This window comes from Microtus pennsylvanicus, chromosome 11 (genome assembly GCF_037038515.1).
Source record: "Microtus pennsylvanicus isolate mMicPen1 chromosome 11, mMicPen1.hap1, whole genome shotgun sequence".
NCBI lineage: Eukaryota > Metazoa > Chordata > Mammalia > Rodentia > Cricetidae > Microtus > Microtus pennsylvanicus.
In genome coordinates this window covers 54,801,039-54,826,171 of record NC_134589.1, presented here as the reverse complement: position 1 = coordinate 54,826,171, position 25,133 = coordinate 54,801,039, and the positions used below count along the sequence as shown (strand labels likewise).

The following is a 25,133-nucleotide window of genomic DNA, read 5'->3' as shown; positions in this document are numbered from 1 at the left end:
GGTCTTGACCTTAAGCTTCCCCTTAAGATGACTCTTGGGGAAGCCATTTTACAGTGCACAGGGGAAACCCCCCACCCAATATACCATTGCTAGTAGTGAGGTCCCCTCCCCCCACCTCACTGCCCTACTAACAATGACTCCCATGTTCTTAAGACAGTCGGGAGAAGGACAGCAGTCGGTCTGGCCACCCGAATCTTAAATAATATCCATCACATGATGCCCATCAACATCTTGAGAACCGGCCACACCACAGTTTACACCGGCTTCCCCGAGCACAGGCTGATGGGGTCATACAGTGGAAGCCTTTGTGCCATGTTTTGCTTCCTTATCTTCACAGGTACAACTGGCCTCTCACAAAAAGGGCCATGGGGGCACTGTCGCGCCAGCTGGGAGAAGCAAGAGGGAGCTGCTTTGCCAGCGCCGTGCTCCACAGACAGACTTCTGGTCTACTGGTGTTTTGCAGACTCATACTTGTGAGCCCTGGGGTGTCTCCAGAGGCATTCCTCCCATCCTGGAACTGAAGTTGTTCCCTAACTCTACACATACGTCTCCAACATCCAACGCAGGTAGAGAGGCCCATATCTCACCATCAATCCTGTCTCAGCAGGCTCGGAGCCAGGCATAACAGATAACCTGCCACCGGCACCTCAAGCCTCCTCCAACCCAGAGCCTCCCAGGACTGCGGAGCCCAGGTCGGGAGTCGTCCTGCCCACCCATCAGCAGCCAAGTACACACTTCTCCTGAAACTCAAAGGCACGCTGCAGAAAAGCTTCATTAATTTTTCACAAGATTTGTCTAATAGTGGCTGAGCAGAGCTGAGAAAGCCACATTCAAGTGCCTGTGCCAACAGCCTGCAAAGAGTTAACCCATTAGGCCACATCCTGGTGAGCTCATCCCTGCCGGAGCCTGCTCAGTGGCTGGGATTCGCAGCACACTGACTCTGACTCGTCTGGATGTGGCCAGGGTGGCTTTCTCCAGCTGGGATGAAGGACTTGAGCAGAAACTCATCGCTGACTTCTTCCCTGTGTGAGCGCCCACTGAGTCCCAGGTCTCCCATCTTCCCCTGGGTCACTGTGCACGGTAAGGAAACGAAGCCCCACCCCCGCAGCCCTTTGCTATGCCTCCCTGAAAGAAGGAAGGTTTGAAGTTTGCTTTAGAGTGTGTTGAGTCTCTGAAGTGGAGTTGGAAGGCAGTGTGACTATCAGAGAAAAAGATGGGACAAAATCAGCGTCAAGCAGGTTGCTGGGACTACCGGGAAAGACAGGCAGAAGTACGGTGAGCAGGGTGCCTCTCACTGTACACCTGGGAAAAGATAGCATTTGCTTGGGCAACTCCTAGCCTTCCACCCTTGGAAGCCTTTAAAGGGAAGGAGTGAGCAGGGACCCTCTGATCCGGCAGGAGCAAAAGTGTCAAATTGTGAAGTGCAAGGACACCCATAGACCCCGAAGTACCAGGTACAGACCATCTGCCCCTGGGCATCCTACATCCAACCTCGGCTGCTGCGGGTTTGTCCCTCCTTCCTGCAGGTGTGGCCAGTACCGGGGCAGGTGCCAGGGAAACAAGATGGAGTACCCTGGCTTGGACAGTCTTCCTTTTAGGAAAGAGGGAGCAAGACAGATACATAAAAGCCAAGACAAAGGCATGGCTCCCTCAGGCAGAGGAGGGCCGTGGGGACTCCGCCCCTCAGTAAAACCAAATGTAACCACACATTTCCCCTGAGCTGTTTTTCTGCTCTGTAGCCCCAATGGCCCGTGTACTAGTTGTGTGGCCTGAAGAGCAAGGTGCCTGGCGTCCTCAAGATAACTCTGACCTTAGAGAAGAAAGTCCCCTTCCTGAGAGTGCTGTGAGCTGGGGACAGATGGCGTGAGGCCATGTCGACAGCAGCAACACACTCCACACTCTCCAGTCTCTACACTATCGGGCCAGGCACGGGGCCACACAGGCCTTATCAGGGGACTAGACATCACCAAATGAACTCCTGGAAGTGGGATAGTACAGCAAGAGGAGATAAAGACCCTGGGGATTGGCATCAAGCAACTGAAGCTGAGCAGGGTGACAATGGCAAATTCAGGGGGCGGGAGGAAGGAAGGGAGGAGAGAGAGAGAGAGAGAGAGAGAGAGAGAGAGAGAGAGAGAGAGAGAGAGAGAGATCTGCTTCCCACCCACACTGGGTCCTGCTCGGGAATATGAAACCATTGCCATTCCCTAGGCAAAGCCTGTGGCCTGCCTTCCGCTCTCCCCACCAGTCTACTGGCCTCCATGCTCTGAGGTCATCTGTGCCCTCCCCTCTCCTCTCCTCCATGTCACCAGGTCCTTGCAGTTCCCAGAATAGCCGGGCTCCTATCAGAGCTCTCTAGGTGGAAGGGTCTGGGGAGGAGGGACAGAGGGGTCAAATAACTCCAGGCCTGAGTGAAGCAACACAGTGGGGCCTCTTTTTAACATTAAGGTAGCTAAATGTGTTTGTTGTGCATGGGCACCCAGTTTCCACTTGAATTTTTAGTCAACAATGGATGCATTTGGGGTAGGTGATAGCCAAATCAGTATTAGATCACTCTGATCTAACACTAAAAAGTATCTGTTGTTAACTTGAAATCAAATTCGGCTAACCACTCTGTCCTTGCCCTTACTAGATAGATATGAGAACCCCGTCTAAACTGATGTCACATTTCAGCTCATTCCAGTGAGGCAGTGGCACCATGAGAGAGTTGCGGAGTGAATTCTAAAGCAAAAAGTGGACAGCTATACAGTGCCAGGGTTTTAGAAAGGAAGACAGTAAAGAGGAAGAAAAAAGTCAAGTGCCATCCCCTAGGAAGAATATCAAATACCAGAATTTGAGGTCCAGCATCCGGGAACCTCAGTTTCCTAATCTGTAAAATGGGAATGAGGTTAACTGTACCCCACCCCCTTTACAGTGGCAGGAGGCCTCAGAGACCCTCCAGGTAAAGAAAGCACCAGATGCCAGATACTGTAATCCTCCGTGGTGATAGTTGTGGCTTTGTGGCCACTCTGCCCCCACAGCCCCAGCTCAGGACGCAGCATCCCAGCCCATGGCTCCTCGACTTATCACAGACCCCCGCGCCCTGCCCCGCCACTCACTCCTCACCCAAACACCCGTCATGGCAGTTTTGCTCATTGACTGTGCTCCAATTAAAGTGTCCTCCCTTCTTACCCTTCCCTCAATTTGAAAATGAAAAACAAAGCTGCCACCCGAAGAGTGGCATCAACCTTCACTCTGGTTCTGGAGTCACAGACACCCAAACCTACAGTCCAACCCCGTCTTTCTGCTCACCTAATTGCTTGGTACTCTCTGATCTTCCGTTTCTCACCTGTAAAACGGGGGGTGGGGGTGGTAGTTGCACCTCCCTTAGTGACTTCCTAGAAAGACTTGGTAGAGCAAAACAGCCTATTATCGGTGTTGACAGCAGAGTCTGGTATGAACCTGGGCCACCAGGGGGCAGTCTTCATGAGGAGAGATTCTTAATAGGAAGTGCAAAGCAAGGGATGTAGTCTGGCCTCCTTCCCACCAGAGTCCGCAGCTGCCTCTCTACTGTCACTGTACCAGCTGCTCTTAGACGGGAAGCGATGATTTACAAAAGGCACGTGGAAAAGAACAGGGTCAGTGATCTAGCGATACAAAGCCAGCCAGCTAGGTTTCAACCCTCAATGGCTCCAACCAGCACTGGAAAGAAAACCAACTCTCTGAGTAAATTGCTTTGTAGATGCATTCAAAGCCCTATCCTATCCTGCCCAAAACTCCTCTATTTATTTAACCATTTAGCAAAGTTCTGAGCCAATGCTAGACAGTACAGGAAGTTGACGAGTTTCTGCTCCAGCCCCAAGGGACGGGGGAAGAAAGAGCTTCTCGAACCAGAAGGGTAGTCCTATCCAGTCATCTTCAGAGCTGTGATTCACTTCTTCCCCCTTACAATTCCTCCCATTAAGTGATGCATTTCAGGCCCTTCAGACTCTGCTGCAGGAGAAACGTATTCAGCCCATCTTATCTTAGCCACTCATCCTCATTCTCAGTCTGCAGATCATCCGCAACAAGCCATTGGCTGGAGGGTGGGTATCGAATGTGTGAGGAAAAAGCCAAACCTTCCCTCTCACAGACACCAGTCCTCTCCCCTCTCCATATTTGGCATCTCCATATTCCTCCAGGTACAAAGAGGCAGGGAGGAACTGGCGAGAAGGTGTTCTTCCATCTGCCCGCGTGCAACTCCCTGAGCATCTTCTAGTTGCTCCCTCCATTCCTGCACTGTTCTGAGCTTTGTCAGTCCAGCTGGTTCTTAGCTTCTTCTAGAATATCAGAGAAATGGGAGTGTACAGTGTTTGTGTTCTTCTGTTGCTGTTCCAGGATGTCTTTGAGGCTCATGTATAACGTTATGTGTGTCAGAAGTTGAAACATTCCATTGTGCAAATATCCCCAATTGATTACCCTCCCCCAACATAAAGCTTCTACAAATATTCTTACACACAGGGGTTTTTTGTTTGTTTGTTTGTTTGACTCTCTTGTATACATATGTGCTTAATATTTAGGAGTAAAACAGCTAGGTCAAGGGAAAGGTGTGTGTTTAACTCCACGAGTCTCCTAGTCTGCACGACAGTGCAGGAAAGCTCTGGTTGGTCTACACGCGGGGCAGCGAGTGTGATGGTGGAAGAGTTTGACACTCTGGAGCATGCATGGTGCTGTCTCCTTGGTCTTTGTGTTGCGCTGTCCTAGCAAATGCCAGTGCCACTTTTTCATGGGTGTTTGTGTTGGTTTTTTGTCTTGTTATGGGCCTGATAATATCTTGTCCATTTTTGGTTGTTCGAGAGAGACAGATCCCTAGAACATATTGAACAGACCTATTACCTTCTGCCACTTGGGGGGAGAGATCCCCTTTTGATGATTTCATTAGGGGGAAAGCACGAGTTTTTAACACCAATGGCAACTTCTTTTTTTAAATTTTTTATTTATATTTTATTTCTATTTTACATTTGAATGTTCTGCATGTTTACCTGGATACCAGAAGAGGGCATCAGATCCTATTATAGATGGTCGTGAGCCACCAAGTGGTTTCTGGGACTTGACTGCAGGACCTCTGGAGGAGCAGCCAGTGCTCTTAAGTCCTGAGCCATCTCTCCAGCCCCTCCAAAGGCAACTCTCACAGACCCTGGGAAAAGGAACTGAGTCCTCCACTCAGATACAATTTTAATAACACTAGTCTTCATCTGTCATGGAGGATCTAAGGAATTGTTGCAGGAACCCTTGTGGAATCTTCTTTAAGAACAATATGCCAGGTTGTTAGGGGACAGAGGCAGGCAAAGCTCTGTGAGTTCAAAACCTGGTCTATTCAGTGAGTTCTCACCCAGCTAGAGCTACATAGTGAGACCCTGTTTCAAAAGAGAGACAGAGAGAAAGAATGGCCCAGAGCCATCATGATAGCTCAAACAGTAAAGACACTAGTCATGGAGCCTGATGACCTATGTTCTGTACCGCGATCCGCACAGTGGAGGACTAGAGCCTCCTTCCACAAGCTGTTATCTGACTTCAGCACATCAGCTGTGTGCATGTGTGCCTGCATAAACACATGTGCAAAAAAGAACAATGGTGAGCCACCTACTGACCTCACCTCTTTCCAAACCCAAAGAAGCAATCGTCTTTCAGGAATGGCAGAGGCTTTCAGAATGTTCCCATGGTGTTCCTAGGCCACAGGCCCCCTCTATTCTCTCCTAATGCCTCCCCTCGGTGCCTTCTGGACCTTAGGGTTTCTCATAAAGAGATTCCCCAACTCTTCCAAGTTCCCCGTGATACTGATTCCTTCCTTTGACTTGAATTAAATGTGGACTAACAAAGCCACTGTCTGCCATGTGGCTCCTTCCCCAGAGCCTCCCAGAAAGGGAGCACTCCTTCCTTCGCTCACAACCCCTAAGAACCATCATCCCAGCTCCCCAGTGTGCTTCTAGGCTCTGCTTTACCACCCTCCTGATAGAAACCTCTCATTGGAGAACTGTGGTGCATCTGCCATGGGGCTTCCAGACTTCAAGGATCAAGGTCGGACTTAAATTTGAGTTTCAGAAAAACAATAAGCATTGTGACAATAAAGTCACAATATAATATAATACTGAAAGCACACTTTCTACTTTGAAAAAATATCTGTTTCCTGTTTCAAGTTCAAGTCCAACGGAACGTTCTTTCTTTAATGTGGCAACGCTGTGTGTTATGTATTCCACCTGTCTCTGTTAACTGAAATCACCAGCTAAACATTAACATTTTTTTCTAAGCACCTTGCACCTGGTCTCATAGTTATCTGCCCATCTTGTCCTGCTAGCTCTGTGTACCTCCTTCCATCTCCATGGCTACAGCCAAACACCAAACTGCCCTGTCTTTAGCCTGAGCTGCTTGCAAGCATCTCTAAGTTACTGTCATATTTCTTGGCTTCCTCTGCACCTCCCCATCCTGCAGCCAGAGTGATCTACCTAGTGTGCAAGCGTGCAGTTGATCTCTCCTCCTGCCTAGCCCTCCGCTGCTTTCTGCTGCCTCTCTTTACCTGCTCCCTGATGTCTTCTGTCAGAGCTACTTGCTTTGGTGAATGTTTGAGGCTTTGCTGACTCTGTGCGCGCTGTTAAATCCACTGATATTACGAAGCAGAAGCAGCGGTAGACAGCACATAAGCTAGTGAGTTTATCAGTATTAACATCCCCCCTCCACGAAAGAAAAGAAAATTAACTAGTTGTTTAAGATTCCAAAATTCTACTTTGTGGCTATTGTAATGTATTGTAAAATATTCTTGTGAACTCTTCAGTCATTGTGAGGGGGTCTCTTGGGGCTAGAGAGATAACTTGGCAGGATTAAGAGCACTTACTGTTCTTGCAGAGGACCTGGGTCCTATTCTCGGCACCCACATAGCAGCTCACAACCACCCATAGCTGCAGTTCCAAGGATTATCGCACCCTCTTCTGACATCTTCTGACACCAGGCCCACACACAGTCCAACACACAAATGCAGGCAGAATATTCACATACTTAAACTTGATAATAATAAATCTGAAAATAAAAATAACAAATCTCTGAACTGCTTCGCTGGGCTTAGTGCTGCACACCTGTAATTCCAGCCGTTCGGGAGGCTGAGGCAGGAAGACTGCAAGTTTTATTCAATCCTGAGCAAGTCAACAAGACTGTGTCTCTAAAGAGAGAGATAGAGACAGAAAGCAGGTGTGTGCAGCGAGCACATTAGGGGTGCAGGTGCACCTCAATGGGAAATCACTTGCCCAGCATGTGTAAGGCCCTAGGTTCAATCCCCAACACCACAAAAATTAATTTATTTACTTCTTAATTAGTTAAGTGCAGTGTTCTTGCTCTGCAGCCTGTTTATAAGCAGGTGGTAACCACATCTGCCCAGCACCTTCCATCACTCCCTTCCAGCTCCACTCTGTGCTTCCTAACTCTCCAAACTGTGCACATCTCCCCATCTCCATGGCTACAGACAAGTACCAGACTGCCCCGTCTCTCACCTGAGCAACCACTTCTAAGTGGCTCCGTCTCCAGGACTGGGCTTCCGCCTGCACGCGCAGGCTCATCATTCAGCAATCCTCTTCCTACATGCTCAACAAGCACTCTTGCCTGTGACAGAGTTGAATTCTGCACACTGCCCCTCATCCAGTGTCACGGTCTCTCCTCCACCTCCCTGTGCCCAGCCCCCTGATGGGTCCATTAGCTTTCTTCCTGTAAGTTATGTTTCCCAGGAGCTTTTCTGAGAGTCCCCAAGACTAGCATCACCCTGTAGGTGTTCCGCGATGTTCCTTCCGGGAAGGCTCGCCTTCAGTCTTCCTCTTCTACTTGCCCCACCTGTTAGCATCAACATCTGCCACAGAGTTCTCCTGGATTTGGTCTATCTGGCGCCCAGCTCCATCCCTGGCACATAAAAGGCCAGAACTAATGTTTTCAGTTGTCAGACTGGTGGAGTGTGTGGTGCATGGCTGCATTCCCAGCACTCAGGATGCGAGAAGAGGTCTGTCAGGAGTTCCAGGCCATCTTTGGAACTATGTGGGATAAATTCCCCAACCTAGGTTCCATGAGATTCTAACAGGGGAAAAAAAAGACAAAAAACGGGGGGAAAAAAAACCTAAGTGATTAGTGATTTTAAATGTTCTCACACAAAGATGTTCTAAAATGTTTAAGGGAGTAGATGTACTAATTACTCTGATTTAATGTGGCACCTGTTGGGGAGCTGGTTCCGGGACCACCCCCATGGATACCAGAATCTAAGGACACGCAAGACACTTATGTAAAATGGTGCAAAATCTGTTTAGCAGCAAACGCACATCCTCCCGTATACTCTAAATGGTCTCCGAGTCCTCTCTACATAATTGTGTTAGGCTGTGTCCCAAGGGGAAATGTCTGCCTCCTGGCTGCCTTCCCCCTGCAGGCCTGTAGCTCTGGATACCTGCTCAGAACACCCAACAGGGCCCTCGTGGGAAACCCGGGCCTTCTGTCACGTTCTTCATTCGCCCTTGAGAGGCAATCGTCATCATAAATGGAAACTGTTGTTCTGTGGAACTGTTTAGGAAGTGACGGTAAGGAGAAAAGCCCATGTGTTCAGCAAAAAGGAAATTGTTCTCAAGTTGTTTTTTTTCCCAAAGTTGGTTGAATCTGTGGGTGCTGAGATTCAACTATGTATGCAGATCTAAACATCCTTCTATTGGAGAGATGAGTATGGTGGGGCTCGCCTTTAATCACCACCAGAGGAAGGCAGAAGCAGGCAGATCTCTGAGTTCGAGGCTAGTCTGGTCTGCATAGTTCCAGCAGCCCTGAAGTTCCCACAATACCTACTCCCAGCATCGACCCCCACCCCAAGTGGCCACTCTCCAGGCCTCTCCTAGCACCAATACATTTGGTTTTGAATCTCACCTAAACGGAATCTGTAGCCAAGGCACTCTGCATCTGTGTGAGACCCCTCTATGGACCCCTTCCCCCTCTGAAGATTGCAGCCCAGCTGCACGCCTAAATCGGGCTCCACCCACTGCCCCCCCCCCTGAAACTTTCCAATTTGGCACCTGGGAGTCACATGTCTTTCTCAAATTACTGCCCTGAAGGCAGCAGACATTCAAATCTACTTTGGTTGTGAGGCCCAGCTGTGGAGCCTTTCACTAGCCTTACCAGTCCCTCCCAGGTCCACTGCAGTGTTTAGGACTTGAAAAGCCTCCATAAAACAGTTACCACCTCTCTCCACCAAGGCCTGCCCTCTCTGAGTCACCTTTCTGTCCCCTTCCTCTGAAAAGCACACCAGTTGTTGGATTCAGATCCCAGGATGATCTGTCTCTATATTCTTTTTCTTTGTTTTCGTTACCCTCTTTGGTAGGAAATCACCCTGGAATTTTTTGCCCTAGCTCTGTCAGGGGTACGGATGACAGGACACCAATGTTTTTGGTGAGGCACCTATTTCACAGATGTCCCAATATTTTTTCCAGTTAAAAATTTTTCAGGAATATGTGTTGATCATATTCAACTTTTTTTTAAAATATTTATTTATTTATTATGTATACAATATTCTGTCTGTGTGTATGCCTGCAGGCCAGCAGAGGGCACCAGACCTCATTACAGATGGTTGTGAGCCACCATGTGGTTGCTGGGAATTGAACTCAGGATCTTCGGAAGAGCAGGCAATGCTCTTAACCTCTGAGCCATCTCTCCAGCCCTCAACTTTTTTTTATCCTTCAACTCCTCCCAGACCCTCCCCATCCAAAATTTATTCTCTCTCTCTCTCTCTCTCTCTCTCTCTCTCTCTCTCTCTCTCTCTCTCTCTGTTTTTTTTTTTTAACCTTAAAAATTATCTTAGAAGGGTAGTGGTGGCACACGCCTTTAATCCCAGTACTTGGGAGGCAGAGGCAGGTGGATAGGTGGATCTCTGTGAGTTCAAGGCCAGCCTGGTCTACAAGAGTGAATTCCAGGAAAGACCACAAAGCTACAGAGAAACCCTGTCTCAAAAAAAAAAAAAATCTGGGTGTTCCAAGGAGCAGAGCATAACACTGCAGTGAGTGAGGGTCCCCTGAGACACACAAACTAAACCCCAGTATTCAAGGCTCAAAGGGTTGTTCTCCCTGGACCAGATCCCTAGGTGTGAATCCCAGTCTGAGCTGTGATATCAAGATGAGCTCCTCTGAGCTAAGAGGGCCTCTGTGATCCAGGTGCCCTGGAGGCACAGGAGAAACCCCACCCCCACAATGTGCAAGGAGAGGAGAGGAAAGGCCTGCATGCAGCAGTGTGGTGTCTTGTATCAATGACGTCACTCCCAGGTAACATCTGGCCATGTGTGACATCATTTAATATTGTCATGAGTGAAGTCCTGGCATCTGGTAAGTGGTGGCCCCAGATGCCACTAAATATCCCACAATTGTATAGACTCTACATCTATGGCAATGAAATGCCGAATCCAAAATGCCCACAGAGCTCCTGTTCAGAAACTGTGGCCCAAATGAGTTGGTCAAAGAACAGTTTCTTAAGAGAATGTTAATAAAACATTGAAAAAAAAACACAACCCTTGAAATTGGTGATTTTATGGAAGCCTGAATTTCAGAGCTCGAATCAACTAACTGTTCATAGGCCAATCCAAACCTTAGAAGTTACCCAGCCCAACTCCTTCATTTCACCAATGAGGAAACAGACACCCAGAAGGAAAGTGATCGATCATAAGACAAGCGAGGACCTACTCCTTGATCAGTACAACAGGCCAAATGGGGGCACAGTAGGGTCAATACAACATGCCAAATGGTGGTGTAGTGTTTTGTTTATGAATTTGTCAACCACAGCAATACTAAAAGATCAATCCTTTACAATCCCTATTTTGTATGTAGGGCTACTAAATTCCTAGAGGTTTAGGTACCTGCCCAGAGTCCTACAGTTTCTAAATTCCTGCCCTACCCCAACACCACTCTGGGCTCTGGGACAAAAGACCTGAATCTTTTCATGTTTAGAGACGCCCTAGAAATGTGAATGACTGGGCCCAGTTCTTCCCAGCACCAAGTCAATCACGGCCCTGTCCTGCCTGTCCCCTCTGTCCTCAGTTTTCCCTTGTCTGCATCCTGGTCACAGAGAAAGAAGACATGGAGGGGAGGAATAATCCTAGTCCTTGATCCAAGTGACTCCTTCAGTATCTCCTTTAGTGACCACCAACAAAGACCTGCCCTCCAGTCCCAAAGATACACTCTTTCTCCATGTAAGGCGTCTCAGTTAGTGCTCCCATTCTTTAGGATTCTGTGAGTCCCATTATAATGTAGAAGAGAGATAACAGACAAAAAGATAGATAGATAGATAGATAGATAGATAGATAGATAGATAGACAGACAGACAGACAGACAGATAATGCATATACACACATACATAGATGACAGACTAATGACCAAAGAATAGATACAAGATAGCTCACTTACAGACTGAGAGTTGTATAAAAAGAATATAATGAAAAAGAAATAATAAATAATAAAGAAAAATGACCATGACCAGAGGAAATAGATATAAGAGAGAGAGAGACATCTACACAGAATTTTCCTCATCATGTACAACTAGTAACAAAATCAATAATCATCTTCCATCCCCATGGCATTTCACAAAATAAAGATGACTCCAGTGTCAGAAAGAGAAGGAAAGGCTTATTTTCAAAGTAATTTAAACTGAATAACTATGGAAGGAAATGAAAACCTATCAACAGTGCTCTGCCTCCCACCCACACAAGCCAGTGTCAGGGAATTACAAACCCGAGTCCCTCGAATTCAGTGAAAAGACAATTCGGGGATGGCTGAAGCTCCAAAGTGGAGAATCCAGAACGTTGCCCACACTCCATCACGCTGCTGGCTGCAGCCCCAGCTCTTACAAAGTAAGGCTAAGCTAGTAGCCATGTTGAAGAGCCAAAGAGAAGGTGTGGGGTGCTTCCAGCAAGCCTAGTGATGGTGCCACCTTCTTCTCAGAAGCCAAGAATCATCCCCCTGCCTCCAACTGGCACTTTCGGTACAGGAATATTTAGCAGTTCAGGGGAACAGGCCCTTCCTGGTCCAGCCTCAGCTCTTTTCCCAGGTACAACTGAGAACCACTGCCCCCTCCCCCCAACTTCAGCCTCTCTAACATCAGAGTGTCTACCCTGGTTCTCTCCTATGAATGGGTACCCAGGGGAATCCTGAGGAAGACCAGACACCCTCCAGTGACCACAGGATGCAATAAGCAAACCCCAAGATTTTCCAGGATGTTCTATGTCTCTTCCCTACCCCCATCCCACAGGAGAGAAGATCCACTTTTTAAATGATGGCTTAGCTTATGCAAATGTCCATTCCCAAAGGAAGCCAGCGCCCCTGTGCCTATGGTTACGAAAACACCATGGCAGTCTTTGAGAGCAGAGGCCCAGATATTCCCTCTCTGTGGACAGCATCTGATTGTGAATATCTAAATTCTGAGACGACTGTGGTAATTTTTTATGATTTCTATTTCCTCCTGTCAGTGGGGAGGGGTCTTTAATTGCTTAATCTAGAAAGTGGAAGCTGTAGGCATTGTTCTTTGAGGTGTTAGAAAATAACCCAGCGATCAAGTAGAGACTGAACTGCAATGGGCGAAGGAAGAGAGGTGGGAGGAATCAGGCTGAAGCCAACATTGTAGCAAGATTGAAGAAGGTAAGCACTCGGGCACAGGGACTTGGGAGTCCCCAGCGCCAGACAACTCTCCTTCATCCCAAGCTGCCTTTTGCTCCAGAGCTGCCAACACGGTTTCCCCAAATGCATCCTGTCTTCATCATCTGGTCTGCCACAGGCCCTCCCACCAGCACCGTAACTGGGCTGGGGAAAAGAAATTCATTATGGCTGTGATGACCAGCCCACCTTCCCCAGTGTTCTGACTGCTGCAGGAGACAGTCTCCCAGTCCCAAGCTGGCATGTGTCTGAATACTGAAGCCTCTGAGTTTGTTGCAAGAAGCCTTGGGAGGAACTCATGCCGCAAAGGTAGGGTGGATCTGGGTTTGATGTAGTGAACAGGAGAAAGGAGGGGAGGGAGGGAAGAAAGAAGGGGAGGAGTGTGTTCTGAGCTCGCTCGTTCTGTCAAAAGTTTACAGAATCTCCTGTGTGTGAAGCACAGATACATCGTGGGGATATGAGGCAAACCTCGGGACCTTCCTAGCCTTCCCTTCCTCTCAAACAAAACCCGCTCACAGTGGAGAAAGCACCTATGTTCATCAGTCATTCATCTCGTGTTATCTTACTGCAGACAATGGGGCTTTTACACTAGAACCCATTTCCAGTTTGAGAGGCTTCAATCCCACGTTGAAGGAGTGTGACAACACACCGGTCTGATGGAGCCGTTTCTGGCAAGCTGGCAGGGCTTCTCAGCTCTGAAGCGCTTCAGTCACTTGAGAATCTGCACCCCTGAGTGGAGAAGAGATGAGGGAACCCCCAGGGTTTAGAGAGACGTTAGAAGAGGCGGTTGAGCTGGATTGCCGGCACTTCGGTTATATACAAGTACACCTTCTGTTACCGCGATGAAATAGCTGCAAGCGGCTAGTTCATAGAGGAACAGTGTTTATTTAGCTCAATTTAGAAGGTACAAGGGTCTGAATCGTTAGTGATCCCGTGTGGGCGAAGTCCCAGATGGGCACCGGGAATTGCTCAGGTGTGTCTGGCCTCTCCTCTTTTTTTGAGAAATGCACGGAGACCCAATCACAGATACACCATGCAAACTACCTCTTCTAATGTAGCCACCACCCCAAGGCACCACCATGCACACCACAGTCAGGTTAAGGTGCCACGCTCCCAACATTACCAGGGACCCTGGGAACACATTCAGTCTAATCCAAACCGAAGCTCTGCCACAACAGTTTCAATGTGTGTTCAATGTGTGTGTGTGTGTGTGTGTGTGTGTGTGTGTGTGTGTGTGTGTGTGGAGATGGGGAGGGTGAGTTTGCAGGATAGAAGATCATGTGACATGCTGCAGAAGCTGAGACTCCTGAGTGACAAAGCTCATGAAATCTCAGATGCCTGAAGCAGCATTGACCTGCAGGTGAAAACCCGAGCTCTTATAAACTAATTGACTCACCTCTCCCCCCCAAGGCTCAGTTTTCTAATCTGTAAGATGGAACTAATGATCAGTGTGTGGAGTTATGGTGTTGCTTCAGCCTGATAAGAAGAGTTAAAAAGACACACACACACACACAAGTGAGTAAGGATAGATCATTGTCATCCCAACAAGCAAACAACAGCACTTACCAAACACCCAGAATATGCTGGACATCAGCCCAGTGAAGTCCACACCTGCTCTCCTTTAACCCTTTGGAAACCCCTGTGAGGGAGCTAATATTATTACCCTCATTTTGTAGATAAGAAAACAGAAGCACAGAGAGGTCAATAACTCACTTGAGGTCACACAGCTAGAGAAAGGCTGGATTTGAAAATGACACACCACTCAATAAACTATGGTTTGTGTTTGTTTATTCTTAAATGTCGCTGTTCCCTGGTTTAAATAGGAAGGGTAATTATTAGAATGACAAGTTATTAGCCCCTTGTGGTAACACTTGCCCTCAACCTCAGCAATCAGGGCGTCGAGGCAGGAGGATTGCAAATTCACAGTGTGAACCTATATCACACGATGAGTCTCTGTCTTAGAAAACAGAGCAAGAAAAAAAAATACTGTCCTGTATTCTGCGGGATATGAACGGGGGTCCCTGATAAACCTAGAGGAGGAAGAGGAATGGAGGGGACAAGAGACACGAGAAGATGACGGCAAGGCAGGATTTCTGATCAAGCCGGGCTTTATTAATTCTCAGAAGCTGTTATATAGCAAATGGGCAAGGGGGAGGGGAGGATGTCAGGTCTGCTGGAATTCAGGTCCGGAGACGTCCCTTGCTGGTAAGGAAATACTGAGGGTCTGTGACTGTTCACTAACAAAGGAAATGCTAATTGTTTCTGAAGCCTGGGGTCTGCAGGTCTCACTAGGCTAATGTCCTAGGTCCGGAACTTGCCCTGCAAAGGTGAATATCTTACTTGTGAACTTAAGATGGCTGTAAACAAAACGCAGATCTCAAAATAAAGGTCTTTGCTTCCTGCAGTCCTGTATCACTTCTTTGAGTTTATGTGTGAGAACTATAAGTGTATATGTCATATTCCCCTCCACTGAGAGCCAAACTGGAGAGGGAACACTGAGTACCGAGTACAGGAAGGACAGGAATGGGTCACCTTGGCTTCACCATCCTTTCTAACTGTCGTTAATACTAGGTGCCTGGTCTTGAACAGCCATGACGATGGAGGTGCTCCCCAAGGCCCTGGAAGTAGACGAGAAGTCTCCGGAGTCCAAGGACCTCCTGCCCAGCCAGACAGCCAGCTCCCTGTGTATCAGCTCCAGAAGCGAGTCTGTCTGGACCACCACGCCCAGGAGCAACTGGGAAATCTACCACAAGCCCATCATCATCATGTCAGTGGGCGCTGCCATCCTGCTCTTTGGTGTGGCCATCACCTGCGTGGCCTACATCTTGGACGAGAAGCAAACGGTTGTGCCAGTCCTCAAGATGATAGGGCCTGCCTTCCTGTCCTTGGGACTCATGATGCTGGTGTGTGGGCTGGTGTGGGTGCCCATCATCAAAAAGAAGCAGAAACAAAGGCAGAAGTCCAGCTTCTTCCAAAGCCTCAAGTTCTTCCTTCTGAACCGCTGAAGGCAATCTGACCAGAAGATCTGCTGACCAGCCTGCTAACCTTCTCTGTGGGGTACCACCAAGCTGATTCAGGCAAACCCTCCTGGGACAGAGCTCAGGCCTTCACCCTCACACAATCTCGCAGTGTTGCTGGCTGCGTCTCACCTGGTTTCTCCATCGCTGCTGATGCTCCCTTGGATAGTCTCAATATTCGCATCCCTGGCACCTGCCTTTAGCCATCATTCATCCCACTTTCTCTGCCAAGGGCAGTGCATGCTGGGAAATTCTTTGGGGGTTGACTATGCTCCCAAGAAGAACTTCTTGTTGTAATTGCGTGTCTGAGCTGGATTCCACATCTGCATCCTTCTGGAACTAAAACTGATCAAGGATGGAAGGGTAACCTCAGACCCACTGGGTTTGACAGTCTTGACGCTCTCCTTGGGTGAGACATTGGCTAGCATTACAAGAGACAGGATAATTCTCATGTACCAAACATTCCAAACTCTGAACAGTGATGGGGGCTGTAGACGGGGGACACTGTCCAGGGCAGATCATTCCTCTGGGCATAGCTCTAAAAAGTCAGCTAGCCAAGGAAGTTCATTCCTGAATTCATAGTATTGACACCAGCGGCAATAGCACAGGCTAAGCGGTGTCTGTTTCCCCTTGACCCTCCAATGCCCTTCTCACGGACTGCCTTCATCTTGGCAATTAGCCAACAACAAATGCTCCTTGTTCTAATTCCTTTGCCCCACCCCATCTCTGTCTCTATGCATTGCCAGAACAGAAGGAAGGAAGGGTCACAGGTGGGACCTTCCCCTTCCTCTGAATCATGACCCATCCTGAGATGGGACACCATGTCTGAGTGTTCTATGGAATTCCAGAGATAGATTCACCAAAGAGGACCCCAATCTCTATCACCCCTGCTCCTCCCCACAAGCAAGAGAGTATTTATTGAGTTTCCTTCTCTGGGCCTAGGTTGGGAACAGCCAGACCCAGTCCCTGATCTCCTCTTCTTTCTAAAAGTGAGAGAGAGGTGGACATAGTCAAGCCAGTTGGCACCACCGCATGCAGAGCTCTTAGGGTGGCTATAGGAACACATGGGTCCAACATAAATTTAAAGGAAGGCAGAGAGGTTTCTGGAGACCATGCTGGTCCCTCCTAAAGACAAAGGGAAAATAAGTGTTGGGAAAGTCTAAGGTGCATAAGGAAGGAGCAACTTTTACCTTGCATGTGAAGAGGCTGGGCAAAGAGGCCTCATGGAGTTAGGATTCTGCATAGCTCCTGGATGCTGTTTCATCCCCTCTTGTCTACGTCCCTCCTGCTTTCCCAAGTGCCTTACATCCAGCTTCCCCTTGGTACACTGCAAGCTGCTGGGGTCTGTAGAGACTGGGAGAGGCATCTCCAGGGGAACCCACCAAGTAGATCTAGCCCAAGAGGTAAGTGCCCTCAAAACTTCTTATAGACACCAAGAAGACATTAGGTGAAAAACCAGGTGCCCATAACAGATCCCCCAAGCTGTGCCAGGCCAGACCAGAGACTAGGGGAAAGAACCTGATAACAGGGTGAGTGAAAAGTCCTGCATTCGTTCCAGTTGACTCCCTTCATCCCTAAACCTTCAGGCACTTGGGATCACCATGGCAACCTTCCTCCAATGTCTCAGACTTTCACAGAACTTCCATAGGCAGATTCAGAATTCATGTTTGTTCCTGTTGCGTTCTGGGGAAATCCATGGAGGCAGTATTTTTCTCATGCTCTCTCTCTCTCTCTCTCTCTCTCTCTCACACACACACACACACACACACTTAATTTAATTAAATTATTAACTAAAGAGTCAGAATTTGGGGAGCGTCTGGCCTTTCAAAGCTCACTTAAGATAGCCATGTCCTTCGTTAAGACTCATACCAGTGAGCCCAGGTCCTCCAGTACACCCATCCCCAGCATGCAGGCAGGTCAGGGGTTATTTCAATGCTGTCACTAATTTGAGTGTTAGTGCCTCTGAAACAGGGCTGACATGGAAGGTCAGCCCTCTGAGGAGGCCTCTCATTCCCTGGTGCTTTCATGAAAGGGAGCACGCAGATGAGCGCCCAGCCAGCTCACTTGGAGTCCATACCCCATGCACCTCATTCTCCCCAGAGCTCATTGTCTGTGCACAGCTCTGGGAGGAGGGTCTTTGCAAACATCTCTATCATGTATGCCTCAATGGAAGGGAGTTCTGAGCTAATCCTGGTGCCAGAAAATCTTCAAGTTGTAGATCTCTTCTGCAACCACGTTAGTATCTGCCCATACCTCCGGCCCCGCAAGCTAAGTCTGTCTTCAGTAGACAGAAACAAAAATCCCAAATATTGGTTAGCTCCCCCTACTGGGCTCCCTGCACCAACAAGGGCTAGGAAATGGGCTGAATCACGACAAAAGCAGCACATCTTGGAACTTTTTGCCTAAGACCATTGCCTCGTGAAAACCTGAGGTGGGGGACAATCTGTGAGTGAAGCCAGGCTGAATGCCACATTTCTGAACCAAAGCATCCTGGGCAATGACTTCAGTCCTCTCACTGGTCTGAGGGCAGGGCCAGCATCCGCAGCACCATCTCACCAGAATGTATTACCTGCTCCTCCTGTAGCTCTTCTGTTTTGGAGAATTTAATCTAATCTGAAGCCTAAAGGAATTACTGTCATGTCGAATTGTATTCTATTTAACAGTGTCTGCCGTGTTTATCCTGTTTCGCCAGGCATTTGAAGACGGTACCCACAGACCCCTCCTCCTCTAAAATGCTCCCCCATTGCCATATTTCCTCTACCAAGAAGGATACCAGGGAGAAAAGAGACAGAGTGGCTCTCATGCATGCGTCCTCGGGTGCCTCTCTGCAACTGGTGGCTCTCCTCTGAGGTGATAGTGGTGCAGAGGATCCCACAAGCCCAGTATTGAGACCCAAAACTTGACCTGAAAAGATTACATTCTAGAGTGAATTTGTGGTCTAGACAAGGTAGGCGGATACCAGGTCTTGGAGAGATGCTCCAAACACAAAGCAAAGTGGAAAAGGATTCACTGGGGGCTTGCTTTCATCTCCCACCCCAGAGGCCTGCCTGTGCTTAGCCTGTGTGGGGACAGCTGTTCATGCCTCAGACTTTCTCCCGAGACTCACAGGCAGCCTCAGAGAATCTGCTGGCCCAAGCAGGAACTGTTTCTCTGTGACTAGTCCCTTAGGTCTCCAGCAAGGAACCTCGTGTCTGAGGAACTATGCTCAGTTCTTCTGCAACATGCAGGTACATATAAGAGGGACAGACCCCCAGGCCGCCTCACAGTCCCTATCTTCCACTCTAAGGGAAAGACAGGTTCACTAAAGGATACCCCAGAATGAGACCATCTCGCACTGTCCTGTGGGTTCCTCTGTAAAAGCCACTGAAATGACCGCAAAAAAGAAGGGAGAATCACTATCAACGGTCCTTATCGATCATGTTCTAAGTTGGGATTGTCTTCAATAAATGACAAAATGCCAATGGAAACTGTGCTCTTTCCTGGGATGCGTGGGAAGCGTTTCTAACCACAGCCACATCACTCACTCCTCGGGCTCTGGTCCTCCTTTCCTCTGCTTCTTTCTTCACTCACCATTTCTAACTGACATTCCGATTGCCCAATTACCCAAGCCCACAGCAAACATCAGAACCTGGATGACATAATGAAGACAGAAGCTCTGACATTCAGAAATCAATCCGGCTAATTTCCAGAATCTTCAGGTGTGATGCAGTATGATCACGGTGGGGGGAATCTTCGGGTGTGATACAGTATGATCACAGTGGGGGGATCTTCAGGTGTGATGCAGTATGATCACATTGGAGGAATCTTCAGGTGTGATGCAGTATGATCACAGTGGGGGCGATCTTCAGGTGTGATGTAGTATGATCACGGTGGGGGGAATCTTCAGGTGTGATGTAGTATGATCACGGTGGGGGAATCTTCAGGTGTGATGCAGTATGATCATGGTGGGGGGATCTTCAGGTGTGATATAGTATGATCACAATGGGGGGATCTTCACGTGTGATGCAGTATGATCATGGTGGGGGGATCTTCAGGTGTGATATAGTATGATCACGGTGGGGGAATCTTCAGGTGTGATGTAGTATGATCATGGTGGGGGGATCTTCAGGGGTGATGCAGTATGATCATGGTGGGGGGATCTTCAGGTGTGATATAGTATGATCACAATGGGGGGATCTTCACGTGTGATGCAGTATGATCATGGTGGGGGGATCTTCAGGTGTGATATAGTATGATCACGGTGGGGGAATCTTCAGGTGTGATATAGTATGATCACGGTGGGGGAATCTTCAGGTGTGATGTAGTATGATCATGGTGGGGGGATCTTCAGGTGTGATGCAGTATGATCACAGTGGGGGGGAATCTTCAGGTGTGATCCAGTATGATCACAGTGGGGGAATCTTCTAATGTAATGCAGTATGATCACGGTGGGGGAATCTTCTAATGTAATGCAGTATGATCACGGTGGGGGAATTACAGATGCTCAGATGATGGTACTCATCAGAGTGCCTGCCTCTCCAGGCCTCTGGAATATTTATGACAAGTTTTCACATCAGATTCAGAGGGAGGGGGCCCAGGCAAGAGAAAAGAGTGCTCATTGGCTAGTAGGAGAAGATAAACTCCACTTTGACCTCTGGGCCTTCTCTATTTTGCAGACTTGTTCTGAAACCCATTCATCCCAGCATTCGAATTGTGGCAGGTGCATGATGGTGAAATATACTTGGGTCTACGAGATAAAGGGCTCCCCATGCTTCTGCTTGTCTACACTGCCCAGAGATCCCATCTTCAGCACATAACACTGTAGTTCTGCCTTTTTCTGGAACTTACCCTTCCTTAATCCCCACCTTTTTCTTGCCCTAAACAGTTCTCTAGGGATAGAGAGATGGCTCCGTAGTTAAGAGCACCGGTTGCTCTTCAAAAGTTCAATCCCCAGTACCCACCTGGTGACTCACAACCATCTATAACTCTAGTTCCAGGGGGATCCAATGCTCTCTTCCAGCCTCTGTGGGCACTGTGAGCTGACACACATGCAGATAAGACACCCATACAAATAAATTAAAAGTAAATAAGTCTTAAAAAATTAAGCAGTACTCTGAAAACCATTTTCATGACAATGGTTTTATTTTGGCTCTGTGAAAGGGTGCTTCCCCAAGCTGTCCCCACACATCCAATTTCTAATGGATGCTTGCTACTATTAGTGTTTAAATCTTACAGCCCTGGAGGTCAGAAGTTCAAGACCCATCTCAGAGGGCTACAGCAAAGCATTGTCAGGACCACCATTCCTTCTGGAAGATCCAGGAAGGAACCCACCCTCTGCTTTATGCAGTTTGTATCGGCTGTCTGCGTTCCTGCGGGTAGAGTCATTCTATCTCCAGAGAGAGGAAGTTGAGGGATTTGGCTTCATCACATCTGTTCTGACCCTCTTGTCTCCTCTCTTCCTTATAAAGTCCTTTGTTCTGGGCCTTATATGGGAGTCTTCTGCTGAGACTTTATGTTATAGGCACAGGGATAGCCTAGGAAAAGCTCTCAAGTTTAAGTCTTGGTCTTAGTTGGCTAATACTTCTGTGACAAAATCCCACAGAGCCAATGGCTTAGACAACAAACGTCTGTTCTCATGGCTGTGAGAAGCTGGAAGGTGGAGGTCAAGGCAACAGAACTGGATTCAGTTGAGGCCAGTGTCCTTGGCTGGCAGGTGCCATCTCCTCTCTGTGTGCCCATGAGGTCCCTTGTCCATGTAGGTCTGTGTCCTAATCTCTTCTTATAGGACCACCAGCCATGTTTGACTAGGGCTACCCACATGACCTCCTTTAACATGGCTGCTTCTATAAAGGTTTTGTCTCATATAGAGCCCCATCCTGAGGTCCTGGGACAGGGGCGTCAACATGTGCGTTAGGTAGGTGCAGTTCAACCTCTAAAGCTCTCAGTCACATTGGCAAAGTCCCCTTCTCCATGTGGAACAACCTACACCCAAGCTCCAGGGATTCCAATTAGACATCTTTGGGAGGGTTTGCCATTCACCTGGGGACTGGAAGGATGTCTTAGTAGTTAAGAGTGCTTACTGCTCTTTCTGAGGATCTAAACTCAGCTCCCAGAACCCACATGAAGTAGGAAACAATCCCAACTGCCTGCAACTTCAGCTCCAAGAACTCTTAAAATCTCTTCTGGCCTCCTTGGGCACCCATACCCAAGAGGCATATATTCATGCAGACACATGAATAAGTAAGTAGAAATAAAAAATACATCTGAAATAAAATAAGAAAGAAAACCAGTTTCACTGGGGGCATTTTCTCACATGCACACCACTGTGTTTTATTCACACAGATTCTCTTCTCTGTCACATCCTCCCATGGTTCCTTCTCCTGTTGTGAGTTCTGAGCTCTCCATTTGGCTTTTGACTCCACTTCTCCTGCCACCAATTTCCTGGCACTAAGCCAGACTCCATCCCCACTGTAGTAGTTTGAATAGGAGAAGATGAGCACCCCACTTCCACCCCCATAAGCTCATATATTTGAATGCTTGGTCGTTAGGGAGTGGTGCAGCTTGAGGGGAATTAGTGGGTGTGGCCTCATCAGATGAAGTGTGTTCTTGGGGTGGGCTTTGGGGTTTCAAATGCTCAAGCCAGGCCGAGTGTCTCTCTCTTCCTGCTGCTTGAACATCTGGCTACCAGTCTCAGCTACCACTCCAGCACCATGTCTGTCTGAATGCCACCTTGCTTTCTGACAAGACAAGAATGAACTAACCCTCTGAAGCCGGAAGCAAATCCCAATTAAATGCTTTCCTGTAGGGTTAAGACAACCCCTCAAAGGGGCGGGGTTTGCCTCGGGCAAATGCCTGCCAATAAATGGGCCCACGGGGAGGCCGCTCGCTCTCTTTCCCTCCCTACCTGTACTACGCTGGAACTTTGGTTCTGTAAGTTTATCATTAAAGTGGTAAATATTCTTTGATATCTGCATTGCATTTATTTTGTGCGGGTACACTTTCCTTTCTAAAAGTTGTCATGGCGGGGCTGGAGGGATGGCTCAGAGGTTAAGAGCATTGGTTGCTCTTTCAGAGGTCCTGAGTTCTACTCCCAGCAACCACATGGTGGCTTACAACATCCATAGTGAGATCTGGTGCCCTCTTCTGGAGTGCAGGCATACAAGCAGACAGAACACTGTATATATAATTAATAAATAAATAAATTTTTAAAAAGTTGCCACAGTCATGGTGTCTCTTTACAGCAACAGAGCACTAACTAAGACAGCCACCAGACTTCTTTTGGGTCCTCCCTCGGTGCTCAGTGCTCCTGGCTCCATTCTGTCCCAGGTCAGTCTGCCAGCAATAGTCTCCACTTCTCAGGCAGCTCATCTAACTCCTCCCCTCTCACCCTGCTCCTTTCTTCCCGCTGTACTCTCTCCCTCCAGCCTGTCTGTGGTCGTCCCTATTACTTAGCCACTTACTTGGCTGAGAGGCACTTATTTTCCATGGGAATGTGGGAGGCTTTGGTGCAAAACAGTCCTGGATTCAAAACCTGACTCTACCAGCTACACCACATGGTTTCCTGCCTCGGATCTCAAGTTATGTATGAGAATAGCAGTTATCCCATTAGGCACCGAAGGATTAAATAAGACAAGAGAGAGAATGCTGGAAGAATATATTCGCATAGTGTTGTCAGTTCCCTGCTTGGAAGGTCTTTGCTCCCCTCCCCAAGGATGTTGAAATCTAAGTTCCAAGGTGTTAGCATCAGGAGGTAGGAATTGGAAACAGTGATCAGTTTATGAGAACAAACCTCTCCTGAAGAGGATTAGCTCCCTTGTACAGAGACCCCAGAACAGGCCCTCTCTCTATACCATAGGAGACAAGATAACAATCTATGACAGGAACGGAACCCGAGGACTGTGTGCTAAGGAAGCCAGTCAGAGGGATCCGCATCTGATGTTTTCATCTCTGTCTAGAGTTGTTAAGTTCATAGCGATAGGAATTGAAACGGAGGCTTCTGGGGGGTGGGGAGTGGGAGAACGATGAGAGTGTTTAATGAACACAGAGTTCAGCTGGGGAAGACGGGAAGTTCTAGAGATGGGCAGTGATGATGCTTACACATATCCATGTGCCCCACACTCCTCAAAACAGTTCCAATGGTGAGTTGGGAGGGGTGCATTTTACCACAATTAAAACAAAATTTTCAAATAAGATATTTTTAATTAAAATGAGAATTAAGAAAGAAAGCAACTTGGTCCTCTAAGTTTACATGAGCAGAGGACAGAACAGAGGGAAGAGTGGTGCTTGAATTTAAGGCACAACAGCCATCTGGAACATCTCACTGGGACTGTTAACCTGCCTGCTGAGTGACCTTAAGCAGACCTCTTCACTGCCCCCAGCTCTGAACACGAGCAGGGCTCCTGTTCCACCTGAATATGAACGAATGCCCACTGTACCTTAAAGCACAACCCTAGTCCCTATCTGCAGGTGATAATGGGAAGGGGAAGCTTTTAAAGCTTTAGAACAGATGGTGGGGAGAGAAGAAAGCCAGGGGAGGGCTGGAGAGGTTGTAGAAGAGCAGGAGGCCCTGGGCATGGCTCCTAGAGACCCAGGCAGCTTCTGGGTTCTTTCAAGTTCCTCAGAAGCCTAACAGAGGAAGAGGGACCGGCTTTGAAGATTGACAGGCACTCAGGTTGAACAAATACATTTCTGAAAATACCCTCAGTCTCAGCCTGGGGAAAAGGAGAAGTAAATGAGGATTGATCTCAGATCATTGATCTGGTGCTGTCTCCTGGGCCATGTGCGAGTACGCAGGCTCACATTGAAAGGTATTGGCACTTCAGTTTTCATTCGGTCTTTTCATAGGACTTTCAGGACAGTACCTGATTGCTACTAAAAGGTTTATACACCTTTTAAAATCTGTTTATATTCGGTCTTTATATGAGAGAGCAGGACTCAGGATCATCAGCTCCAGTTACCAGCAATGTCTAGTTCAAGAGTCAGCACGACCCACTGCTGTGTTTCGTAAATAAAGTTTTATTGGAACACAGACGCACCCATTTACTTTTATTTCATCTATGGTCACAATGTCAGATTCAAACGGTTGTAATAGTGACTACAATGTGTAGCATCGCTGGCCCACAAAACCCATTACTGTCTGATCTAGTACAAAAAAAAAAGCTTGAAGACCCCAGTCCAACTTAATTACATAGCTATTTGTATGTGTGTATGTGTCTGTGTGTGTACACTAAATGCTCTCTGTCATAGGTAATATGAGTTTTTCAGTGACGTTAACTGAAATATTAAGAAGTAGTTTAGTGAAAAGGCAACTATATAGCATTAACAAATAGATACATTAGTGTTGTCTGATAAGCAGACGTAGGTACATCTGTACATCTGTGGCACATGTGAACTGGGGCTTAGTGGGCCCCAGATTGTGGAAATGAGGAAAGCCAAGGGATGAGGAAGCTGACCACAGAGAGCCATGTTGGTAAGGGAAGGAAACTTG

General features: G+C 47.9%; 1 protein-coding gene across 2 annotated transcripts; it reads left to right on the top strand.

Annotated features, from left to right (window-relative positions):
- Window positions 1-933: 933 nt before the first annotated feature.
- Window positions 934-19,131, top strand: Pirt (phosphoinositide interacting regulator of transient receptor potential channels). 2 transcript variants are annotated; one of them, XM_075992131.1, is made up of 2 exons: window positions 934-1,080; window positions 15,222-19,131. In XM_075992131.1, the coding sequence occupies exon 2, from the start codon at window positions 15,242-15,244 to the stop codon at window positions 15,653-15,655; it is 414 nt and encodes a 137-aa protein (XP_075848246.1). In that variant the 5' UTR covers window positions 934-1,080; window positions 15,222-15,241; the 3' UTR covers window positions 15,656-19,131. The 2 variants fall into 2 exon arrangements, with proteins under 2 accessions (XP_075848246.1, XP_075848247.1); XM_075992132.1 differs by lacking the exon at window positions 934-1,080 and adding an exon at window positions 12,535-12,635 and having other exon boundaries at window positions 15,222-17,408.
- The last annotated feature ends 6,002 nt before the right edge of the window (window positions 19,132-25,133 follow it).

What these genes read in the sequence shown, in the direction of transcription:
- Pirt (XM_075992131.1), top strand. Translation starts at nt 15,242, where the DNA reads ATGACGATGGAGGTGCTCCCCAAGGCCCTGGAAGTAGACGAGAAGTCT.